Source organism: Cuculus canorus, chromosome Z, assembly GCF_017976375.1.
Source record: "Cuculus canorus isolate bCucCan1 chromosome Z, bCucCan1.pri, whole genome shotgun sequence".
Taxonomy (NCBI): Eukaryota; Metazoa; Chordata; class Aves; order Cuculiformes; family Cuculidae; genus Cuculus; species Cuculus canorus.
In genome coordinates this window covers 27,409,916-27,432,116 of record NC_071441.1, presented here as the reverse complement: position 1 = coordinate 27,432,116, position 22,201 = coordinate 27,409,916, and the positions used below count along the sequence as shown (strand labels likewise).

The following is a 22,201-nucleotide window of genomic DNA, read 5'->3' as shown; positions in this document are numbered from 1 at the left end:
AAATCTCCACCTTTCTTATAAGAAATATTTATATAGGATATATATAAGAAAGAATATATACTGAAAGGCCACAATAAAGTCTCCCTTGGAGCTTTCTCTTCTCTAGGTTGAACAAAGCCTACTTTCTCAGCCATTCATTACCGAAAAGCTCTCAGATTATTTTTGTGGCCCTCCTCTTGACCTGCTCTTTTCTTGTACTGGGGACCCTAGAACTGGATGCAGTACTCCAGGAGGAATCTGACCAGTGAAATAGAGAGGTAGAATTACCTCCCTTGACCTGCTGGCCACATTTCTTCTTACGGAACCCAGGACACAATTGACTTTCAAGGCTGCAAGTGCATGTTGCTCATTCATGCATATATTTTTCATCCACCAGTATCCCCAAGTCTTTCCCTGCAGGGCTGTTCTCAATCCATTCACCTCCCAGCCCCTACAGATGTTGGTGATGGTCTCAGCTCAGGTGCATGACTTGCACTTGGCTTCACTGAACTTCACATTGTGAAGTTCACTCCTCAAACCTGTCAACGTCCCTCAGGATGGCATTCTTTCCCTCAGGCATGTAAACTGCACCATTCAGCATGGTGTCATCTGCAAACTTGCTGAGGGTGGATTCAATCCCACTGTTTATGTCATTGATAAATTGAAGAGTACTGGTTCCCATACAGACCCCTGAGGGCCAACACTTGTCGCTGATGTCTACTTGAACATTGAGGCATTAATTGCAAGTCCTTGGATACAGTCATCCAGCCGGTTCACACACATCTACATACTAGTTATCATCGATAAGTTTCTTCCTTTCTCTCTCCTCTTCCTCCTTCCCCTGCTTCACTTTCCCTCTTCACTTCTACAAGGAACTAATGGGAAATTAGAAATGTTGTACAGCTCAAATAAGAGGCTGCCACTTTTAGAAAGCTTAGAAATCCTACTTTGGATGGAAAAAGGAAACTTTCTATGAACAGGTCATACAAATAAATTCCTTCTCAATACCAGAGCTGGTAATCCAGAAAACTGTGTAGGCAGGAATAAATGCTAGTCAATTCAGTTTACACACATCAGTATTACCACTGGAATTCAGTTCATGTTCATTGTGGCCAAGACAGCCACCTGTCATCACATCACCCATGAGTCTTTATATATTCACAAGTAGCAAGTGTAAGAGGGTGTCTTTCCTGGTGGGCTCACTGGGTACCTGTGACAGTTGGTTATCTCCAAGAAATTTCAAGAATTTCCAAAATCTGTTTGTCACAGCAGTATGATATTCCCAGTTGATGTCTGGGAAGTTGAAATCTCCTATAAGGACCAGGGCTACCAATGCAGACATTTCTCCAAATTATCTATAGAGTAAGTCATCAGTGCTTACATCCTGGCTGGGCGATCAGTGGCAGACATCCACTACAACACCTCTTCTGTTTTCCATCCCTCTTTTTAGCCTTTACCTACAGGCTTTCAACCACACCGTTACTAATTGTCAAGGGCTGTGCAATCAAACCTCTCCCTTACGTACAGTGGGACACCTCCACTTTTCCTGCCCTGTCTGTTCCCCCTGAACAGCCTGTAGCTCTTCATCCCAGCATCCTAGTTGTGGGTCTCATTCCATCAAGTGTCACTAATACCAATGATGTAGTAGATCTGTGAGCTGACCAATGCTTCTAGTTCATCCTGTTGGTTTCTCATTCTGCATTTGTTGGTGTACAAGCATTTCAGATACACTATTGAGCCCCCTGTGCTCCCACAAGCAGTGTAAGTGTTCTCACTAGCTTTGTCACCCTCAGGTGATGCCGTGCTAGCCCCTGGATTACCTACTGCAATCCTGTTAGTATCCCCTTCCCCACCTCGTTCTAGTTTAAAGCTTTCTCAATCACTCCCTCAATCACAGCTCAAACCCAAAGACCCTGTCTTCCCACTGGAACAGGTGGATCACACTAGGCCCACTTCACCTTCTCTTTCCAAGGCACTTCCACAGCTTTTAAACCCAAAGTTATGACAGAGGTACCAATCCTGGAGCCAGTATTTATATCCTGCACTTGCCTGTTTCTTCCAAAGTCTCCTCCCATTACTTAGAAGAGTGAAGAAAAACGAATATTATCATGTAATGTAATTCCACGAAGTTTTCTTAGGGGAAGGTCTCAGGGCAATCACCAGGCAATCTGTGTTTCAGTTAATTATGTATCAGTGAACAAGACATATTATTTTTAAATTATAATGATGGGATATTTTATGACAGTACTGTAGTAGTACTAAGCCCTTTTGGAAGTGGAGAAGATCAGAAGGTCACTGAGAGGTTTCTGAACCTTCCCTTCCCAAGCCTTTGCAGACTAGGGAATCAAAGGCTGAAGGATCTGTCCAGGACCTTCAGACTGCATACCCATGACAGTAAAAGAAATACAGCTTGTATGTACGGTCATTGATTCTTACCCTTTCAGGGTGGGGTCATTTTCAGTTTTAGATGGAGTTGGAAAAGTAAAGTAGTGTAAACAGAAGTTGATGATATAAATGGTTCAGGGGAAATGTGCTTGAAGTAGCCTGTGCGGGATTAACTCTAGCTGCTAATTTAATGTCACACTTGAGAGTAGGTACTTATCATGCTTCATCGTTTTATTTCTCTGAATAATCTCAGTATTTGCTGCATACTTATAAAGTTCTTTTCTTTAAGGAAAAGAATCACTCAATAACAGATTTATCAATGACATTTTGTCTCTCCATTAACTTAATTGCTACGTTACAAATTATATAAAATGCACACTGACCATAAAACACAATAAGAACATTTACTTCTATATCAGAGAAGTAATTACCGTCCCCTGATGCTCAGGCTCTGCAGGCACTTACCTCAGCAGAGTGCTTATGATAGGAGTTTCTGTTCAGCGGCATGTACTTCATCAACTTTACTTTGAAAGGGGGTGGGGACGAAACAAGCTCCTTTTTCTTCTATTACTCAGACGCTTCAGTATCAGCTTAAGTGATCTGAAATTTTGAAAGAAGCATCGAATTTTTGCTTTGTATAGTGTACCAAGTGGAACAAAAGATCAGAAAGTGAAAATGGCAATGGGAATAGAGATACTCTAATTCTGCTAAAATCTGTCCCTGTGCTCCTAGAAATGATTATTCTTCTAGTTCTGAAGTCGTTTGACTTCAGGACACAGACTAAAGACTCGTTCCTATAATTCACTAGAAGACAATAATTTTGAAGAAAAAGTCTGAAAAAGAGAGAGTCTGAAAAGCTACTGAATGGCAAGACAGGCTTTTTTTTTTTTTCTCAACAGCAGGAGATCGAAGAACAGTAATTATGTACTTTAATGTAAATGCGTTTAACCAGGTATGATGATTTCAAGGAGTTTCTAAAGGTAAGATTTATATTTTAACGTGCTATTCAAATAAATCATTGTGTAATTTGTAAGAGGCTAAAGCTCTTTCCAGACAGTCAACCATTTAGCAAAAAAGTTATTTCAACCTCTCTTTTGTTAGGTAGATTGTAATAATCACAACAGAGCATTACATTTCTATCCAAGGAGGTAAAGTACTAGTTCAGTGTACCCCAGTTAAACTAAACATACATCAGTGTAATCCTCTTGTATTTTGGAAGAATGACTCAGTTTTTCACAGCTGGTTGAGATCTCATCCTAAGCCATGTCAATATCTAGGGCATGCATGTATAGTTTGCAAACTAAGAACCAAAAGAAGTCTGGGAGGAGGAAAGTGTGTAGTTGTTCTTCCACAAACCTTCTTCAGGGGCTCCCATGCTCTCCCACATGACAGATGGGAAAAGCAAAAGAAACTACTAGTCTTCAGAGTGTTTGGAACCCACTTACAGTTATAAATTTGTCTGTAACAATGTTTGGTACTAACATTTCTCAGTAAAAGTGCTAATGAAAGAACTGTCCGTGCTTTTTGTTTTCTTCTTGTGCATAAATACTGACTGGATTAAATCTCACTGAAATCAGTGGAGTATGTATCACCATTTAGTTAAAGTAGCTGGAGGAAATTCCTGAGATTTTTAGTGGAAAACCAGGGATGAAGCAGTCTCAGATTCTCAGGAGTAGTACACATGTCCACTAAAAGTAACCAAAGGGTTTCTCAGGAATAGAAAAGTCTGCTGAATATTACTTTGAGAGCTGTGAATGTGTGTCTGGGTAGCTGCCAGCTCAAGATCTCAGGACTCAACTTCTCAGGAAGCTGAGAGCCACGTGTAGCCTTATGTGAGTTAAGTAAAGCACACAGATACCTAGGGCAGCATACTGGAGAGGACAGAAAACAGTGGGTCCCAACTAACTTGAAAAATTGGGCCAGCTGCTGCCACATGGGCAGAGGTAAGTTGTGTAGAACAGTAGCCGCTGCTGGTGAAAAGTGTTTTCACTACTCTGTTCCCAGGAGAAGCAAGTGAGCTTATCTCTGCAGGGCTTGGTCTCTGTTCACCCTATTTCTCAGTTCTACTTCCTCTAACTTTTGTTACTCAGTTGTAAAGCCAGCCTATCTCTGACTCCTTATCCTTGCACAGCAAAAGACAGTTTTCCTCACCTGGGGTCACAGTTTGAAACACAGCTCATTTCAGCTGCAGCCTTAATAAACAGAGACGTATCAACCCTGGAAACATTTTTGCAAGACAGCTTTTGCAAGTGCTAATTTAAAAGTATTCCGGTGCTATTTTTTTTTCAAATTTATCACCTTGTTATTCAAGAAAGCAGGAAGTATTATTGTCTTGTAAGCAAACTGAACTGCCTGAAAGATTCTTATGCCAGTTTCTTCGAACTAGATTAACCTGCAAGACCAATTTGTGTTGTTTTGTTTGCTAGCTTCTTGTGTAGAAATATAGTTAAAACCCTACTTTGAGTCTTAAAAAGTCTGTTTTATCTCGTTGGGAGTCTTTTTAAAATATGAGACCTCTTGCAGGAAATTACCAACATCAGCACAGTAGAGTCACTTTCACATACCCATTTTATTTTGGACACTCTTTATGGCCTGACTAAGCTGATAGCAAAGTCAAGGTAATGTCTTACAGTTGGAGTCAGTAAGCCGACTACTTTTAAAACTTGCTTCACAGTAACTTAAAGCATTCTTATTCAGAGCAGGCAAGATGAAGGCTGATGATATGCTCATAACAAAACAAAATTAACTTATTTTTGTGCTTTCCCACTGTGTCTTTTTCTCCTCCTATGACTGATCTGGAGAGCTTGTAGGAAAGACAATCTCCTATGCTTCGCAAAGTAAGAGCACAGTGGAAAAAGCAAAGGTCTTTTAATGATAAACTACATAACAACAAACTTCGCAATCCAGCTATAAGAATAACAGTGTCAGTGTCCATGGTGCAAAGTTCATTCATCACTTAATAACTCAATGAAGAAAGGTGTCTTCAAACAGGAATCCAGAAGACACTCATGGTGTTATTCTCGGTGTACATCGTTCTGAACCCATGAAGTCTTATTCCAATATTGTCAGGGGTGATCCTCTTAGCACATGTTCATTATACGCTTTGACATAGGTTGTTGGAGCCTAGTATGGTTCTGAAAATGCAGTTCCCTGGATTAACAAAATTCATTTTCCTCTGCCTTTCATTTTCCTGAGGCTGTTCTGTGGACCATCTCCAGCGAGCGAGGCACACGGCTGCCTGTTTCCAGCTGTTCTGGTACCTCAGCTTGGCATCTCCATTCTACTCCCTATATCCTACTAACGTGTAGTACAGGGGCCAAGGACTAAGGAGACAGCTCGAAAGGTAATTCTTGAATCACCGAGTACAAGATCACACGTGAAACAAAGCAATAACCCCCATGACAAAACATACATTTAAAGTTTATAACATTTTAAAATTAGGTCCGTTCCTTCTGAAAAAATCCAACAAAGTTCCTAACGCTTCGGGCACAGAGCAGCGTGTTACGGGCTGGGGGCAGCTGGTGGCAGAGCAAGCTCACAAACCCAAGCTTTTGTAAAGGAAGCTTTCGAAAGCGGTTTTACAGCCTTCAGAGTGGTGACAAAAGTCAGATGTCGGACACTTCGTGAAGCATCCTCAGACACCCTGTGGGAAGCAACCGGTGCCCCTAAACCCAGCGGGCAGCGGCGCAGCCTTTTCCGCCTCCTGCAAGGCGAAGGACCCGTGGCTGCAGGAGGGACCCGGGCGGCCGCCAGGCTCGAGCACCCCGCACGCCTTTGGGGCACCTCCTCCTGCAGCGGGGGGAGCGGGGCGGCCGGCCGCCCTCCCTCCGCCGAAACCACTCCCCGAGAAGATAAGTCACCAGGGGGTGGGGAGATGGTGACAGCTCCAGGAAGCCGCCGCGGGCGTCCGGAGGCTCTGCGGGGCAGCAGCGGGCTGGGTGGCAGCTCCCGAGCGGCTCCTGCGCCCCGCCGGCCGGCATGGACTCCCCGCAGCGCCCGCCGCTCGCCCATGTCTTCAAGGGGACCTTCGTGCACTCCAGCCGCTCCGCGCCCATGGAGATCCTCCACGGACACCTGCTGGGGGTGGACGACAGCGGCACGGTGAGCAGGGGCGGCGGGAGGTGCGGAGGTTCCCGGCTGTCCCGCTCGCCCCGGCGTCCTGCGGGCTCGGGGCGGCAGCCACGCTTCTCGGTCCCGAGTCCCGATCCGGGGCGGTTTGGGTCAGTGCTGTCCCCGCAGGCTGTAGGGAGAAAGTGGAAGAAATTCTCACTCGAAGTAACTCGGTGTCTGCCGGCAAGAGGAAATTGCTGGGGAGAAGGGATTTCGTGCCGGCGGAAGGTGGGGATAACCGGGATCACAGAATCGCAGAATCACTAGGTTGGAAAAGACTTCTTGGATCATCGAGTCCAACCATTCCTATCTGCCCCTAACCCATGTCCCCTAGCACCTCGTCTACGCGTCTTTTAAACCCCTCCAGGGTGGCTCGCTGGCTCCTTGCACGGGGTTGCTGGGAGCCCAAATCTGGTTTCGAAGTGCGATGAGCGTTTCCGAAGCAGCTGCGCGCCCGCACCGGGCGTTCTTTCAGTTTCACAAGCAGGTTTTTCACTAAGCGTGGAAACATGAGCAATTGCAACGTCCCCGACCCCGCACTCATGCACAGCCTTGTGAGAGGGGCTTCTTTTCTTTTGTCACGAGCAAAACAGTGGCACGTACCCGTAAGGAGCTATGAACGTGGTGACATTGGGCACGTTAGTGGTTTAAAACAAGTATTGCGGGATCGATTCTGGCAGGGAAGCTGGATCGTTCCCATAACAATACCACTGTTTCACAGTGCGTGTTGTGTAGGTAGGCTGGTAATTTCTTACAGACTCAACAACATATCTAAGTACCCTATAAAAAAAAGGACATTTTTCTTTCTTGCAGCTAAATAAGAGGCTTCAGTGTGTCAGGCTTCAGTAGCATTTGAAATTTGTGCAGAGCACACTTCGAGCCCTTACAGTATTTATTTTCTATATTCATACAGTCCTGTGAAGGCCTGTTTCAAGGCAGACCTCTCAGAGGTCTTGAGAAGACTGGTGCAAGGCATAGCAAAGTCTGTGAGAAGCTGTGATTTGATGTAGGGGAGGGGAATAAAAGCTTACATAACTATGTATTGGTTGGTGTCAACTCTTAACAAAAACAACAGGCTTGAATGAAAAAAGGGTTTGGTTTATATAACTTAGGTGTGGGAGGCAGAAACTCATACCAGATTCTACTGTCTCTAATGACAATTTCCAGAAAAGGATCACTACTCAGCATCCTTAGGAAATCAGGACCTTTAAGTGATTTTCTTGAAAATCGGCTACCTTTGTAAGCTATACCTAGGGATTTGTGCTCTCAGTCACTCTCTTGTGTTCTTCAAGTGAACAAGGATTCACCGGATATTGTTTTCCTTACATAAACTGGCACATTCCCATGCAGTTGTTTTAAATAAAATATTTACCAGAAAAACAAAGTTGTCCAAAAGTAAAATTTCCACCAGAGTACAGTAACAAGGACTTTAATTTTCTTCTCTTTTTAGTAGAAAATCTTGGCATTTTACTACTCCAGGGTCTGATACAGTGAGTTTTAGTACCCTTTAGCTTATTACACAGTTTAATGTCGTGCAGAACTTCCACTGGAATCTCAGAAGAATCGGCTTTTCAAGAAGAACATAGTGGCTAGAAAATTGCTTACCTTTCTTGTCCAAATTTACACTAGAATGTTTCAGAATTACTCCCAAAGAAATAAGTTTAACTAAATAGGTATTGTTCTTTTGCCTCACTTTGTTGACTCCATCATGGAAAAATCTCACACCTTTGCCGAAAGGGTGAACAGATTAGCTTTTGAGAACAGCCAGGTCCTGCTCTGCAGTGTGAGTCCCTGCCTGTCCTCCAAGGGACACAAACATACGATCAGCGCCACAGAAACCCTGCCCAGACCCCCGCTGTCTGTAGGGATATTTGGCTGGTAAAGGCCACAGATGAAACAACTACCTCAGCTTTGCCTGTAGATGAAAAGGAATCTTTAGCTGTCACGTATGAAGACTCAAATTATCATTAAGTAGCAGAATAAGGACTGTGTTTAACTGAGTGGTTTGCAGAGTAGTGCAATGCTGATCTTGAAGAAAGGCAAGTAGAAATAACAGTATTCTTCAGGGTAAAGAAAATATAGACAGGTGCAGAAAGTAAGTTATCATTGAAATATTGGTGCAATTAACTTAGCTGGGTAGACTATAAAGTAAATAGAGCAAGTATTAAGCTAAAACCTCCTGTGAAAGGTGTGAAAGGAGAAAGAGTTGTGGAATAAGAGTTGGTACTGTTAAGTACTGGCTAACATATGTGTTTGATTTAAGCCAGCTGGCATAGCAAGTGACATGTGTGTTAGCTCTACAAGGAGGTAGGTACCGAGGCACCAACATCCATCTCGAGTTTGTTCCTTAGCCTTTCTCAGCAGGTTGGGCTGTTCACTCAGGACCTGGGTCTGATAAGTGCTCCTGTCTCTCATCTAGCCCCACATTCCTGTTTAGGGAACTAGGCAAGAAATAGGTATCATGTCTCTCATTGCGAAAGTCAGCTAATCATTGTTACCACAGGGTGGGAAGAAAGGAGAAGAAAGAAGGATAGCACCCTTACCCAGGTTAATCTATGAGTATCATAGCCAGAAACAAAATAACACAGGCACTGGTGGGTCCAAAAAAACTCCTGTGTTCCTTCAGGTAGTAAAATTCACTTTCTGTTCTTCTGGTAGCAAAGTTATTTGCACTGTGGTGCTTGGAGGCATTTGGAGTTTACCACATCACGGCTGATGCATGGTTTATTGGACCGGCTATGCATTGACAGAGGACCTTTGAACATCTCTTGGAATGAAGTAGGCCTGAGCTCGTCTCCGGGGTAGGGAGGTCTCAGCTTCTCCTTGTTGGATCTCTATAACATGGGTGACACATCAGAACTGTTTGGGCGCTAGTGTTAACAGCTGTTGATTCTGCTTTTTGTGATACATTTTTCCCAAAGTGCTGGTTGTTGTCCTTGACTTGCTTCTTTACAATCAATCCTTACAGTTTAAAGAACCAGCGCACCAGGCCAGTTACCTTGAATGCAGAAGCAGATACTCAAGCAAATGTCCAAGCCTGGGACCTCGAAAACCTTAAAGCACTCAGTGTTAGAAAGCTGGCCAGAGCAAATGCATGATAAAGCGATGGGGAACATCTTTTGAGTGGCCAAGGAGTTCTATTGGGAAGTTTGTTTGAAAATTATAACTATCTTACTGATTTATCCATAGCCACCTTCAACAATAAAGGATTGTTTAAGGTTGATTTCATATGTCCAGCTCCCTTGAAATATATTTTCTTATTCATTCTTCCATGATTTGTTTTATTTATCTGCACCCTAAGAGTATATAATAACCACTTCTTTCCCATGGCAACGCCTCTTTCCAAATTTGCCATCTGGTGTTTCTCACTCCTTCTTTCCTTTTTTTTTTTCTTTCTTTTTTTTTTTTTTTTCCCTCAGCAGCTCTGACATTACTCATTCTGCATCCATTTTGATTTCAGCATCTGAGTGACATTTTCTTTACTGCTTGTCAGAAATTTCAGTATTCAAAGCTCTCTGCAAATATATAGCTAATTAAGCTGCCTGTATTCCTGTTTAGAAGGAGAGAGATGCTTTTTCATGTGAAGTATTAATGGACTACAATACTACCATACTCTTGCAATTATTGCTAATGTAATGTTTATTTGTATGGTATGGTTTTAGTAGGTCTTTTTCTGACTAAAAATTTAAAACATCTACTCTTAAGAGAATATCAATCATCTAAGTCATATGTGCATTTAAAAGACTAGCAGCCAAAAATGACACGTCTACAGTTTAGCAATCTTTGCTTGTTTTTCTCTCTAGAAAAGAAGCAAATGCTCATACACTTAAAAAAGAGTGTGCAGATAACTGGTAAATAATACCCTTCCTTTTGATCTTCACCCTAAATTCCTTCCTGTTGTCTTTTTACAGCTATTTTTTCTTGACTTTACATGGTTTTTAATTGTTGCCTTAGAAACTTATGTCATGAGGGTGACACAGGCCCTCAGTGTTGGAATCATCACAGGAGCAGAAGAGTGCTAATAGCAGTTAAGGTTACTCTCTTGAACTTAAAGGAATGAGACCTTGAGAGCTAGAAGGCCATGGGTTGGTTTCTGGCAGAAACTACAGTTAGGCAAGAATTCGTGGAGCCCCGGGATTGTCTTTGGCTGGGGAAGCGGCATGGTCTTGTACTCTGTGAAGTGTTGCAGGAACCCAGATCCTGCCTGGAATCAGCGGAGGTCATTATAATCCCTACACTCCCCACTTCTAGTTTCTCGTAGAGTTGTCATGCGTATTATTGCCAGTTCAGAGCATTAAAGAGTTGAGAATTCAGCTGCTACAAGTCATATTTTAGATTAAGATACCATGAGATTTAAAAATAAATAGAAAGTGTGCTAAAATTCTCACTAGGCAATAGAAACTCACCGGTAGCAGAGTCAATGTCTTATAGGAGTCAAATGGGGATGAGTTAGGCTCCAGATTGCAGGTTTGTTTGTTTTGTTTTGTTTTGTTTTTTATAAACCACCCCAACATTAATGACATAAGCATAAAATTAGAAAATGCTTAGCTTGGTGCCAGTCAGTCCTAAGCAGAGCAGTTAGTTTGAACCCTCTGGTTTTGAACATCTTAAATGCATTCCTGTAAGGCTGTTGCAAACCTCCACCACAAACGACTGTACTGCTAGTATGGTGTACGTTATAGGAATGCCAGTCTGTGTGGTTCTGCCTGTGTATTGCTTGAGAATGAATTAATTGTTTTCTTACAAGTTACAAAATGAGTGCAGTTATTCACTGGTATGTGAATAGGTATTTTGAAATCATGCTTGAGAGTCAGGAAGAACAAGTATTTCAACGCAAACCTATCACCTTTGTAGTAAGTATGTAAAGTCTCTTTTAAGAAATGAGCCATTGTGCCTTCATGTGAAGCTGATGTGGGTTACAGGTTTAAAGTATCTAACTGTGTTTTCTTTCTTCTAGATTGTGTTTTTGGAACAAACTGATCAGCAAGAGCAACTTGCTAAGAAGTGGGGATTCAAAACATCTGACATAAGAGAACTGAGTAACCAGTATGTGTTTTGTTTAGATTAATTTCTGCAAATGCAATTTATCCTCTGAGTGAAGTAGTGAGAGTCTCTGTGAACAGATTTTGGAGGGAGCACATTAAATCCAGTCTCATGGGCAAAACTCCCTTTCAGCACTGTGGGAGCTCTTAGCCCAAGAGCTGCCTGCGTCCTGGATGAGGTTTGGAGAGTGGGCGGTCTATGCTTGTTGCATTCCTTGGACTGGGATTGCAGCCATGGCTGAATTGTGCTGGCTTATTTACATTGCACAGTAAAAATGCCACATTTAGCTTTCATACATGACGTCTTCTCTGCTTACAGAAGTAAATTATGTACTTTCTTGAGATTATATTTTATAACAGTTTTGTTAGCAGTGAGCTGTGTCTAACTAGCTCAAAACTAGACATAGTAAATGGAAGTAACACTAACACTGCAACTATAAAACTCAATTTCCTGGGCTTTAACAGACTCTCTAAAAACTAGTAAAATTATGAGATTTAAACTTTCTGAACAAAGAGCCTTGGATCTCTAACTGTATTGCGGCTAAAGTGTTTCTTTTTCCTTCAACCAGTGAAATCTCTTGCCTTTCTGGTGAAGTAAAATATTTTTGCATTGTACCTACTGTACTTTGTGTGTGGTAGCCCAACAGTAAATGACTCGTGACTTAGAATTTAGCACTGCAGCAGTGTTTTAATGTTCGCTTGTTAAAAAGTCTGTACGTTTTTTTTGAGGGCTAATCATACAGAATATATTAGTCATCAGATGTTTTCTTCTCTTGAAATAGCCTGAGGAAAATGGAAGGTACTGGGAATATGGATCAGATTGAGAAAGATCTTTCAGCATTTCTGGCATAAAGGAAAACAGGAAGAAGGGGAACTACAAGGAGACAAAATCACTGCTCATTCAGTAGTCAGGGAAAAGGGAAGAGGTGTGAGAGTGATTTTATACTATAGGAAGTTCCAGCACAAAACAAAATTATTATAGTAACTTCCTGGTAACGTTGATATAGTCATCCCTGTTACTGCATGAACACTACGTGACAACAAACAATATTACAATTACACTTTAAATATCTTTCATGTCAAGATATTGAACAAGAATTTTTTTTTTCACCAGAGCCTGCATTTGTAGACAGAGTGGCTGTTCTTCCATTAAGCTTTGAAATTCATTGACTGAATATATATATAGGTACATTATATCTATATATCTATATATAGATATATATTAGGTATCTATGGATAAATATTACCCATATTCTGTATCCAAGTTGGATATTTTATATCCAACTTGGATCTAGAAAGTTAGAGTTTTGTAAATATAATGGCCTGGCAGCTAGAGGCATTCCAAATATATCCATACTAGGAAGCAAGACTGTGCTCAAATCTTCTTTTCAGGTGGATTCTACAGTGGAGTAATTTTAGTTACTTTGAAGTCAGTTTGGCTTTATTTGTTGGTATTTAGTCATGGTAAATATTAAAGATAATTGGATTCATCATGCTCTTATGTTGTTTTTCTCTCAGTTAGCTATATATAAATCTGTGTAAAAAAGCGTTCAACTGCTTCATCCGTAAAAGGAGAATGAGTAGAGGTAAAGTAGATGTTGATAGGCTGATACTGAAAGAGGTAGGTTAATCTGTACTTACCATATATTCTGGTGGATTTTGCTCAACCATTCTAGATAAAGCAAAATTACTTAACCGTGAAAAATTGTGTGGATTTTGGACTACTATAATTTTGTTTTCCTTCCCTAGTGAATTCTTCATGCCAGGAATGGTTGACACACACATTCATGCCCCTCAGTATTCATTTACTGGTACGAGAGTAGATCTACCTCTTTTGCAGTGGTTGACTACCTACACATTTCCAACAGAAGCCAAATACAAAGACAGTGATTTTGCAGAGGAGGTGTACACCAGAGTTGTTGTAAGTACTGCAAATGTCATTTACGTACTTGGTGGCATTCATACTTGTGAAATATATTTATGTTTTCAGAAATAGTAGAGCATGTTTTAATGTCATGAAAGCCAGATAAAACCGCACTGTTCTAATTGCCAGCCAAGATTGTCCCCTACTAGTTGTTGCTGATAAGACAGTTTGTTTAATCACATGGTTAACAATGAACTTCTTTATCATATTTTGTAATATCTGAGTACAATGAGCAATGTTTAAGAGTACTCTCAGAGGTAATACGGCCAGCAGGTGCTGACAACCACAATGCATATATAATCCAGCATAGTAAAAAAATAAAATATGATTTTTCTGCCTCCTGCTCCCCTCCCTGCACTCTATGAAACAGTCTTCTGCAAAAACTATAAGAGAGAGAAGATGCACAGACAACACATCTTGGGGCAGCAGGGAGGTTTGGAGTAGTTAAGGAAGATGTTTCTACAGCTGAGGTCCTTGTAGCAGGGATACCTTTCACTGCAGGGGCTTTAGATTAAGTTTGTCAATGATACTGTGGCAAAAAGAGAAAGATTGTGTTGAGCTAGAAAGTTTCTGTGCAATTTAAAGGCTTTAAGGCTAAATTCCACTTGATGACAAATAAACAGCTAGATCACATTGTATACTGATTCTGTCCTATAACTGAAATATATCCTTCAATGTGTGGACTGAAGTACCTTCAACAGGTATAGTGATTTGGACAAAGTTACCTTGCATTTGGGTAATACTGTGACAATGTGTTGTCAAAATAATAACATAGTGAATCTGAAATAAATAGTCATACTGTTCTTGCCATACAAAATGAAAAAAACCCAGAATCAACTTTCTGCCACCTGCCATAATAAAAACCTGTAGGAACAGCTTGGCCATAAACTCTATTTACAAGCACACGTGCCTTCTGCAGTTTAAAACATAGAGGTAATCTCACAGCTGCATGCCTCCACAAGCTGTTACCATCTCTATCAATTCAGATCAGGTGTCATCAGCACAGCTAAAGTGGTCACTGTACGAGGTGTTTAAGAACATCACCTGGAAGAAATCTTGCCAATGGGAGGTGGAAGTTAGTTGTAGGAGCTTCAACAGAATGGTTAAGCCCTCCCCGTGTGTTTCAAATAGGACAAGGTCAGGAAAATGTCTTCACCAGCAACTGCTGCAGTATTTGATGGGACTGCTAATAACCTTCAACTGTTAGAAACAGGATTAAACCTGCACAGAGCAGATGTTGTTTCATATATTTCTTTGTACTTTCGGAGTTGTAATGAAAACAGGTATTTTTTTTTCAAATTAAAATTCTCTTTCCAATAGCCGCTTTCCTTAAAGAAAAAGTAAAAGAAAAGAGTTAGGTGAAATTTGTGAGATTTTTTCTGGAACCTCTTCTGGTGTCTCAAATTTAGCAAAGCCAGTTCTTCATGATGATATTTTGGAAGCAGAATGATTTTAGATTTCATTTAGAAGAGATGTTAGGAATACAGAAGTAGAGAACTCTGGATTTTAAAAGCTAAGAAAGGCAAAGTCTTAGTAAAGACATCATTGTTATTTTTGAGACTCATTTTATGAGCCCTTAAAGACATATATTCAGTTATTCAATGTTGTATGGAAAGGAGAGAGCTTGGCTTCACGTCTGTCAAATAATTAACTCTAGCCATTCTCAAAAGTTGTATTGGGTGTCTCACCTTTTTTCTGTCATTAAAAAATAAAATAAAATAAAATAAATTTACTGTTATGTCCTCGAAAAGTCCTACGAATAGGTATTAATCACCTTCTCCTTTCAAATGGTATAAATAAATAAATACATAAATAAATAAATGACCCTGAGCAGTTGTTCTCAGATTATTTTTACCTAGAATTTTGTTACTTAGTATTCATACAAAAGGGTTTTGATGTACCTGAAAGCCTGGCTAATTTCTCAGCCACTTTGAGTGGCCAGATGGAAACCTCTACTTCTTCCCAAAAGCTTTGTTTGCTAATGTTAGCTCAACAGAGCTTCACTGAGAAAACTGCAGAGGCTTTCAAAACTAGAAAATAACATAAATGACTGGTTGATTGTATTTCTAAATATTTAGAATTTATTTCCAGAATTTATTTTCAATTTGAGTGAAGGAAATATAGACTGATTTCTATGGTTTGAGCAATTGTTATAAGCAAAAGTTATCATGAAATTAAAAAAATTTACCTTACCACTTCATTGCGCAGTTTCACAGTAACTAAATGTTCTTGCAGTTTGAGATCAGATTGCCTGTTCTGCATTTCGGCAGCTTGACTACTTTTTTTTCCCAGACAGTTGAAACTGATTTCTTTTTATAGAGACGAACTCTAAAGAATGGCACGACTACCGCTTGCTACTTTGCAACAATTTACACAGATACTTCTCTTCTTCTTGCTGAAATTATAGGTAAGACTAGCAGTGAATTTTGAAGGATATTCCTTCAATACGATGTTAATAGACGATGTTAGTTGAAGGAAACACAGCTTAGAATTTTTAGACTAGCTAGGACCTGTCTTTCTACTAAATTGCTTTTTATTCATTCTGTCTGTCATACTGTGTCCCCCAAATCCACCCTACTTACCCTTGTTTACTCAACTGCCTCTTTCCTACTCTTGTTTCTGCTAGCATCTTCTTCCCCAAATCAGCTGCTGGTTGAGCTTGAACTCGGTCTGCTGGAGTTGCTCTTCAGCTGCACGTCTCTGCTTTTTTTAACCTTTTGCTTTTTTGAGTTTTAAAGGGTTGAATGACAACAGGTGCAGTCAGTGCATTGATTTCCTGATATTCTGACGTTGCAGTTGAGAATTGATATAAAAATCCCCATGCACCCTCCAAAATCAGAGTTTCATCAGGATCTTATCCTTCCCTTCTGTTCACCATTGCAAATGCCTGCTGTTTGAAAGTGTTGTGGTTCTTGCAGGATTTCTCAAGGTTCAGCGAGCTCCCAAAGCAGAATAGTTTAATAAGAATCTCATTTTCCATGAAAAATTCCCTAATCTTTCTGATTTTGTAGGAAAACCTAAAACTTTGAAGCCATTGTATTCAACAGCTTGGATAGTAAAAGCAGGGAAAAAAAAAAGAGATCTGACTTAGAAACAGGTTTAAAACCTTAGGAATTAATATTACATACGTTCCTTTTAAGTCTTACACGTGAGCTCTGAGTCCTGGAATGGATAAATCTCAAGAAAGAGGCTAGAAGTACCTGTGGTAATTTTCTCCATCCATCTGCACTTAGCAGACATGTTAGGAACATCATTCTGTTTTCTTAAGGAGAGAGGGTTTGCTGAGATATTTGTGCTCTTTCTCAGCTCAGGATAATTGCCTGCTAAAGCTACTGTACTGTGATGCTTGTGTTTCTCATCCTTTACTTCACAGCAGTCTTATTCATGTATTACCGCTATGAATTCTGACTGTGGTTAAGCTACAGTAGTCTAATTCTCAATTTTAACATTTATAAAGTTTGGTACTACTGTGGAAGAGGAGAACTCCTATTTAAATGCAGTTGGCTTGTTTGTTTGTTTTCTTTCTCCTTTTTAGCCTTAGATGTCACGTGGATGGTTCCACCTTAAGAAAAAGACATAAGAATGAAGCTGGCTTGGGTGGAATTTGCTGTTTTGGTTTCAGTACAGGCTTTGATAGCATTTTTTAAGAACCACTGATTCTGAGTTTTATATTCTTATGCATCTCAACAGATAAATTTGGTCAACGAGCATTTGTTGGAAAAGTCTGCATGGATATGAATGACAGTGTGCCGCAATACAAGGAGACTACTGGTCACTCTGTCCAAGAGACAGAAAGGTGAGATGATTGAGTTGGTGGCACAGCCTTTAGAAATAAGACCTTTTCATGCATCTGAAAAGTGAATGTGAAGCTGACTAAGAACTTACAGGTGCAAACTTATTAGGAACAGGTTTTGGTTTTGTTCTGACAGCATTGTTTCCTGTGATTCTGGCAATTCCTGCATACGCAGTTGCTGCACAGCCCACGTAGTTTCTCTGTAGCTGTTCCGAAGAAAGGAAGAAACCAGAGCTCTAGAGTTTGAAGAGAATATGTGTTTTCTGCCTTTTTTCCCTTCACAGCTCTATGTGTGGAGGTGATGTGGCCTGACATGGATGATGGGGTAACAATCAGCTCCTTTGCCTTCATTAACTTATGATCTCTTTCCTTCCCCCATTTAGGACAAAGCTTTACTCAAGTTGTAGGAGTCAGACTTTATATACCTCATTTTAAACATGCTGTGATTCTCCTCCAGTGAAGCGTCAGTGAAATTACTCTGACTCCCAGCTGAGAGAATGAAAGAGAATCAGATCAAGGCAATGTACATGGTGGAGGGGACCTAAAACTGAACTATGACAGCTTGATGTCTTTTGCATCCATACTCAGAGAATACTTAAGCAGACATACCGCTTTTTCCATGGGACTATTTATTTACTTGCATAAATGTTTATATTACTGCTAGGTATTTGCTCTTTCAGCATGGTATTTGACACATCTTATGGCACTTATGTAAAGTAGCTTAGTTTTGCGAATCATACTAGAAGAACGCCAGTAGAAGTTAGAAATGGTCATGGATTTCTAATAGTCTTTATATTTATAGAATTTTTAAAAACATGTAGTATTAGGAATTTGCACTCTATTTACATTTATTTTCCTTTACATAAAACTCCACTTTTCATAATACAGCATGAGTCCTGCTGAATGGGCCTGAAAAAATGGCAGAACTTGCAGTACTGATGTTTTTAAAGTTTCAGAATTATCTAAATAGCTTTCTTTCAAATACCTATCCTGTGCCTCCCACTCCATTCTCATGTAATTGTGTTAATAATTAATGTATCTCAGTTTTGGATGAGACTGTGCCACAAGTACTCCACAGCTGTCCAGAGATGAGAGCTGTGTGCTTGTCAGCATGGATTAGGAGTACTTACCTCATCAGGCCAGAACTGCAGCAACACAATTGCAGGAGAATAAAAAAGCTCTTCCATTAAGAGAGCAACCTAACAGGACAGAACCTAAGAAATGAATAAAATGTTAGGGAACTGAAATCTAGAATACGGTATATGCTCCTAATAGTTGTAGTCATTTGAAAAGAGGAGTAACCGTGTTCAAATCTGTTTTTCTGCTGTTTTGAAAATGCTGTTTTGAATGTGAATTTCTTCCTTTGTAGAGAAGTACAGAAGCCACCAAAGTGTAGGGTGTTTTGAAAAACGTATTTCAGTTTTGAAGCAATGTGGATGCTTTTCAAAGAATATGAAAAAGAATGAAACCAACCACCTGGAGGTTTTGGATTATCACCTTAAAGTTGTATTTGTGTTACAGTTTCAGCTCCAGTGAATATTTAATTAATTATTATTATCAGGTGATTCCATAGAGGAGAGACAGACAGATGATACCTAATTCGCATTGCATTTTGGTTATCACAGACAATGGTGGGCTCAAACTCCTTTGGTCATTGGAGAAGTTTAGCTTAGGTCTGTTGCTTCCACCTGGTTATCTAGCACCAGCTTCAGTGTTGTGAATCTGGCTTCCAGCATTATTTTCTTTTCCATCTGAAGATATTTGAGAAATTTTATTCAGTGTTTGGTGTGACCAAAATGATAGTTTTTTCTGAATAGAAACTATGATATAATAATTCACAGAGATCCTGTCAAGAACCCATCTCAGACTGTCTTTTGGAAATTATTTGCATACCCTGCGTGTATGAGTTTTCGAAGAATTTCTTCCCTGCAAAGTGAGAGGAAGTTTTATTTACACATCTGCGTTATCTGTGTTGACTGCTTGGGGTTTTTCGTAGAGACCCCTGAAGCAGCTTCTTTTGTATACAAAACTAAGTAAATCTATACTGTATTTTCCATAAGGTAGATAATCTATATACCAGCATTAATATAAGCATTTCCGGAAAATCATGGGTCCTTTAAGTGAATGAGGACATATGCAACTACTGTAAGTGAGGTATGAAATACTGCAGCATCTCTTAAAAATAGGATTTTAAATAATAGGCTATATTTAATGCTGTAATTTAAATTCATAGCCAGATTAAGTGTTTTTTTTCTCTAATGTTACAGCTGTAGGTTATAATTATGTTTTCAATTAATTTAACATAACATGTGTTTGGTTTCAGAGTAATTACCGCATGCCAATGTTAATTATTGCAAATGAGAGAAATTCTGAATATTCAGAATCATATTCACAGGAAACATAATTTGGTGTAACTGTCCTGATTTCATTGTATTGCTTCTTTTTATTTAATTGGAGAATCTGGCCCAACTTTCGGTAAAAATAGTCTGTGTCTGAAAAGCTTAATAGGGTCTGAGTAAATAAATATTTTCTCTATTTTTCATAATTTATAACACATGACAAATTTATAATAGTTTTTATTTTTGCCTAATGTTTTTCAGATTTGTTAAAGAACTACTGGAAAAGAAAGTAAGTTGGTTTCTTTTTGTATTTACTTCTATATTCAGAAGATAAGGTGTGAATATATGAAATCCCACTGACAAACTGTGTGACAAACCAACATGCATCTTTCTATGTAGCAGACAGATATCATCAATCTGAGATATCATCAATCAGTTGCTGAGAAATGAACTTGTAGCTGTATAAATTCAGTTTCATGTAGTCAGAGCACAGCATACTCTGCAGTTTTGCATCACTACATCTCTGATATTCGCAGAAGCGGAACTCAGAAAAACGTCTGGTCATTCCTCTGACCTATTTCTCATAATGCATACCGGACTGCAAGCAAATATGAAAACGCATGCACTGCTTCTCCTGAAGTCTGGCAAAATCTCAGTGATCTGATAAAAGAATTCTAATGAAAATTACTACTTTAAGGTTCATTAAAACTGCTTTCAGAAAAAAACTTTGATTCTCTATTTCTGTGGTCAAATTTCTAATGAAAATTAGGAAATTACTGTGCAGCTTTATTTGAGTTGGCAAGAATGCATTAAGCCCTAAGCCTTGGAGACAAAATGTAATTGCTGTGTAAAGGCTTGTCTTAATTATGGTTATTGACATATAAATGTAGATCCACAAGCATGTCTTTTTAATGTTTTCAGTATCCAAGGGTACAGCCTGTAATAACCCCTCGCTTTGGCCCTTCCTGCACAGAGGATTTGCTGTGTGCGCTTGGTGATTTGGCACAGGCTCGTGACCTCCATGTGCAGGTAAGCTCTGAGAGCCCCGTATACAATTTAAATAGTTTGGATAGATAGGATGCAGACCAGGGACTTCTCATAATTTCAGCAAAACACTTAAACTACGTTTTTACCTTGGACCCTATCTTTTGAATTCCTCTGAAATTATTAATGATACTCTGCAAGAACATCATGACCTACACAGGAAATGAGAAGGCTCATAGCTGGAAGGATGCACAGTTCGGCAAGCCCCAGCACACAGTCACTAGGAGACTGATATCCAGTGTGGTAGGGAAGAGCAAACCTTCAGCTGCTAAAGGCTGCTCTCCCTAGTACAAGGTTGTCATTACTGTCTCTAAGCCTTTTTCTGTTTCTGTACAGAGTGGATTTAGGTAGATAAAATAATTACTCATCTTTGTATCTTATTTAACATTGTTAACATCAGTATGATGAAGTTTCTGTGTTTCAGAAAGACATGTTTTAAAGCTCAGAGGTCTATTGCTTCAAGATGTTTATTTTTTTGGTTATGCAGTTCTAAGCATATATTATTTTAAAACTATCCTAAATTAGGATTTTTTTGTCGTTACAAAGTGGGTGTTCTGCAAATATGTGCTCCAGTGCGAGTACAGAAGGATCAGATTTTTATTTGAGACCAGATATTAATCAGCCCATCTGAAGATACACGGAGCAGGTACCTATGTGTTGCCCTGATCCCCTTTCTGGTGGGGTGGTTCTCTCTTCTACTTCACAGTTATTTGTATTGTTTTATTTATTATTTTAACATTTGCCACATTCCAAGTGGGCTGTTATGTCACCAGACCACTAAGATGAACTACCCAGGCACATCTCATACCACTTTTAAAGGAAGAAATGATTCTTGTCTTTTGGGTCCCAGGAATCTCTCTGGTGAAAAGAGAAACTGAAGGACTAGATATAATTATAGGCTTAACAATACATGTTTCTATCATTATATGTTTAGCACCAGTAGGTTGCTCAAGAAGTTTGTAATGTAAGGTTTAATTCTATTCAAAGCACTCATTGCTGTATATTTTCTTATTGCAGAGTCACATAAGTGAGAATGAAGAAGAGCTCAAACTTGTGGAGAATATGTTTCCTGCCTACCAGAATTACACTGAACTGTATGATAAAAATAAGCTGCTTACCAGTAAGGTAGCTGGATAAAAAATTCCATAGCATAGTTTAGATTTATCCATGTAGAGCATATGATAGTTAACTGTTGTTACCTGAAGAGTTGGTATTGTTTTATCAGGGTCAGTGACATTTGGGGGAAATTAAATTAGTTTTTATGTTGTGTGTTGCACAGGTGTCCATCAAGGTACTGGAACTTTAGTCAAGCCCATACTTTTCCTAAGCATTTTAGGGGAGATGAACAATAAAAGTATTTCATGCGCCTTGATCCATTCTCCAAGGGCTCCAAAGAGAATTTGGGCAGTAGAATCAGACAGAAACTAGGTAGAGCTGGTATTGTAGGAGCTTATAATTCTTGGGCGGGTCCACATTCTCCTTACAGTGTTATTGCACACTGGTTCTGCCTGAAGATTATTTCTGTGGTGTTATGGTAGGGCCAACTTCATTTTTCAACAGTTTCCTACAGAAAAAAAGCTTGTTC

At 39.7% G+C, this 22,201-nt stretch overlaps 1 protein-coding gene across 2 annotated transcripts in view; it reads left to right on the top strand.

The window, feature by feature from the left end:
* The first annotated feature begins 6,219 nt into the window (after positions 1-6,219).
* The window catches only part of GDA (guanine deaminase), a 41,682-nt gene continuing 25,700 nt past the window's right edge, over positions 6,220-22,201 (top strand). Inside the window, exons 1-8 of one of the 2 annotated variants that reach the window (XM_054054200.1) lie at positions 6,220-6,465; positions 11,432-11,520; positions 13,266-13,437; positions 15,760-15,847; positions 17,131-17,236; positions 19,834-19,861; positions 20,494-20,601; positions 21,634-21,741. In XM_054054200.1, the coding sequence (XP_053910175.1) occupies positions 6,343-6,465; positions 11,432-11,520; positions 13,266-13,437; positions 15,760-15,847; positions 17,131-17,236; positions 19,834-19,861; positions 20,494-20,601; positions 21,634-21,741 (822 nt within the window). In that variant the 5' untranslated portion in view covers positions 6,220-6,342. The remainder of the gene's footprint in view (positions 6,466-11,431; positions 11,521-13,265; positions 13,438-15,759; positions 15,848-17,130; positions 17,237-19,833; positions 19,862-20,493; positions 20,602-21,633; positions 21,742-22,201) is intronic. The other variant, XM_054054201.1, reaches the window with a different exon arrangement.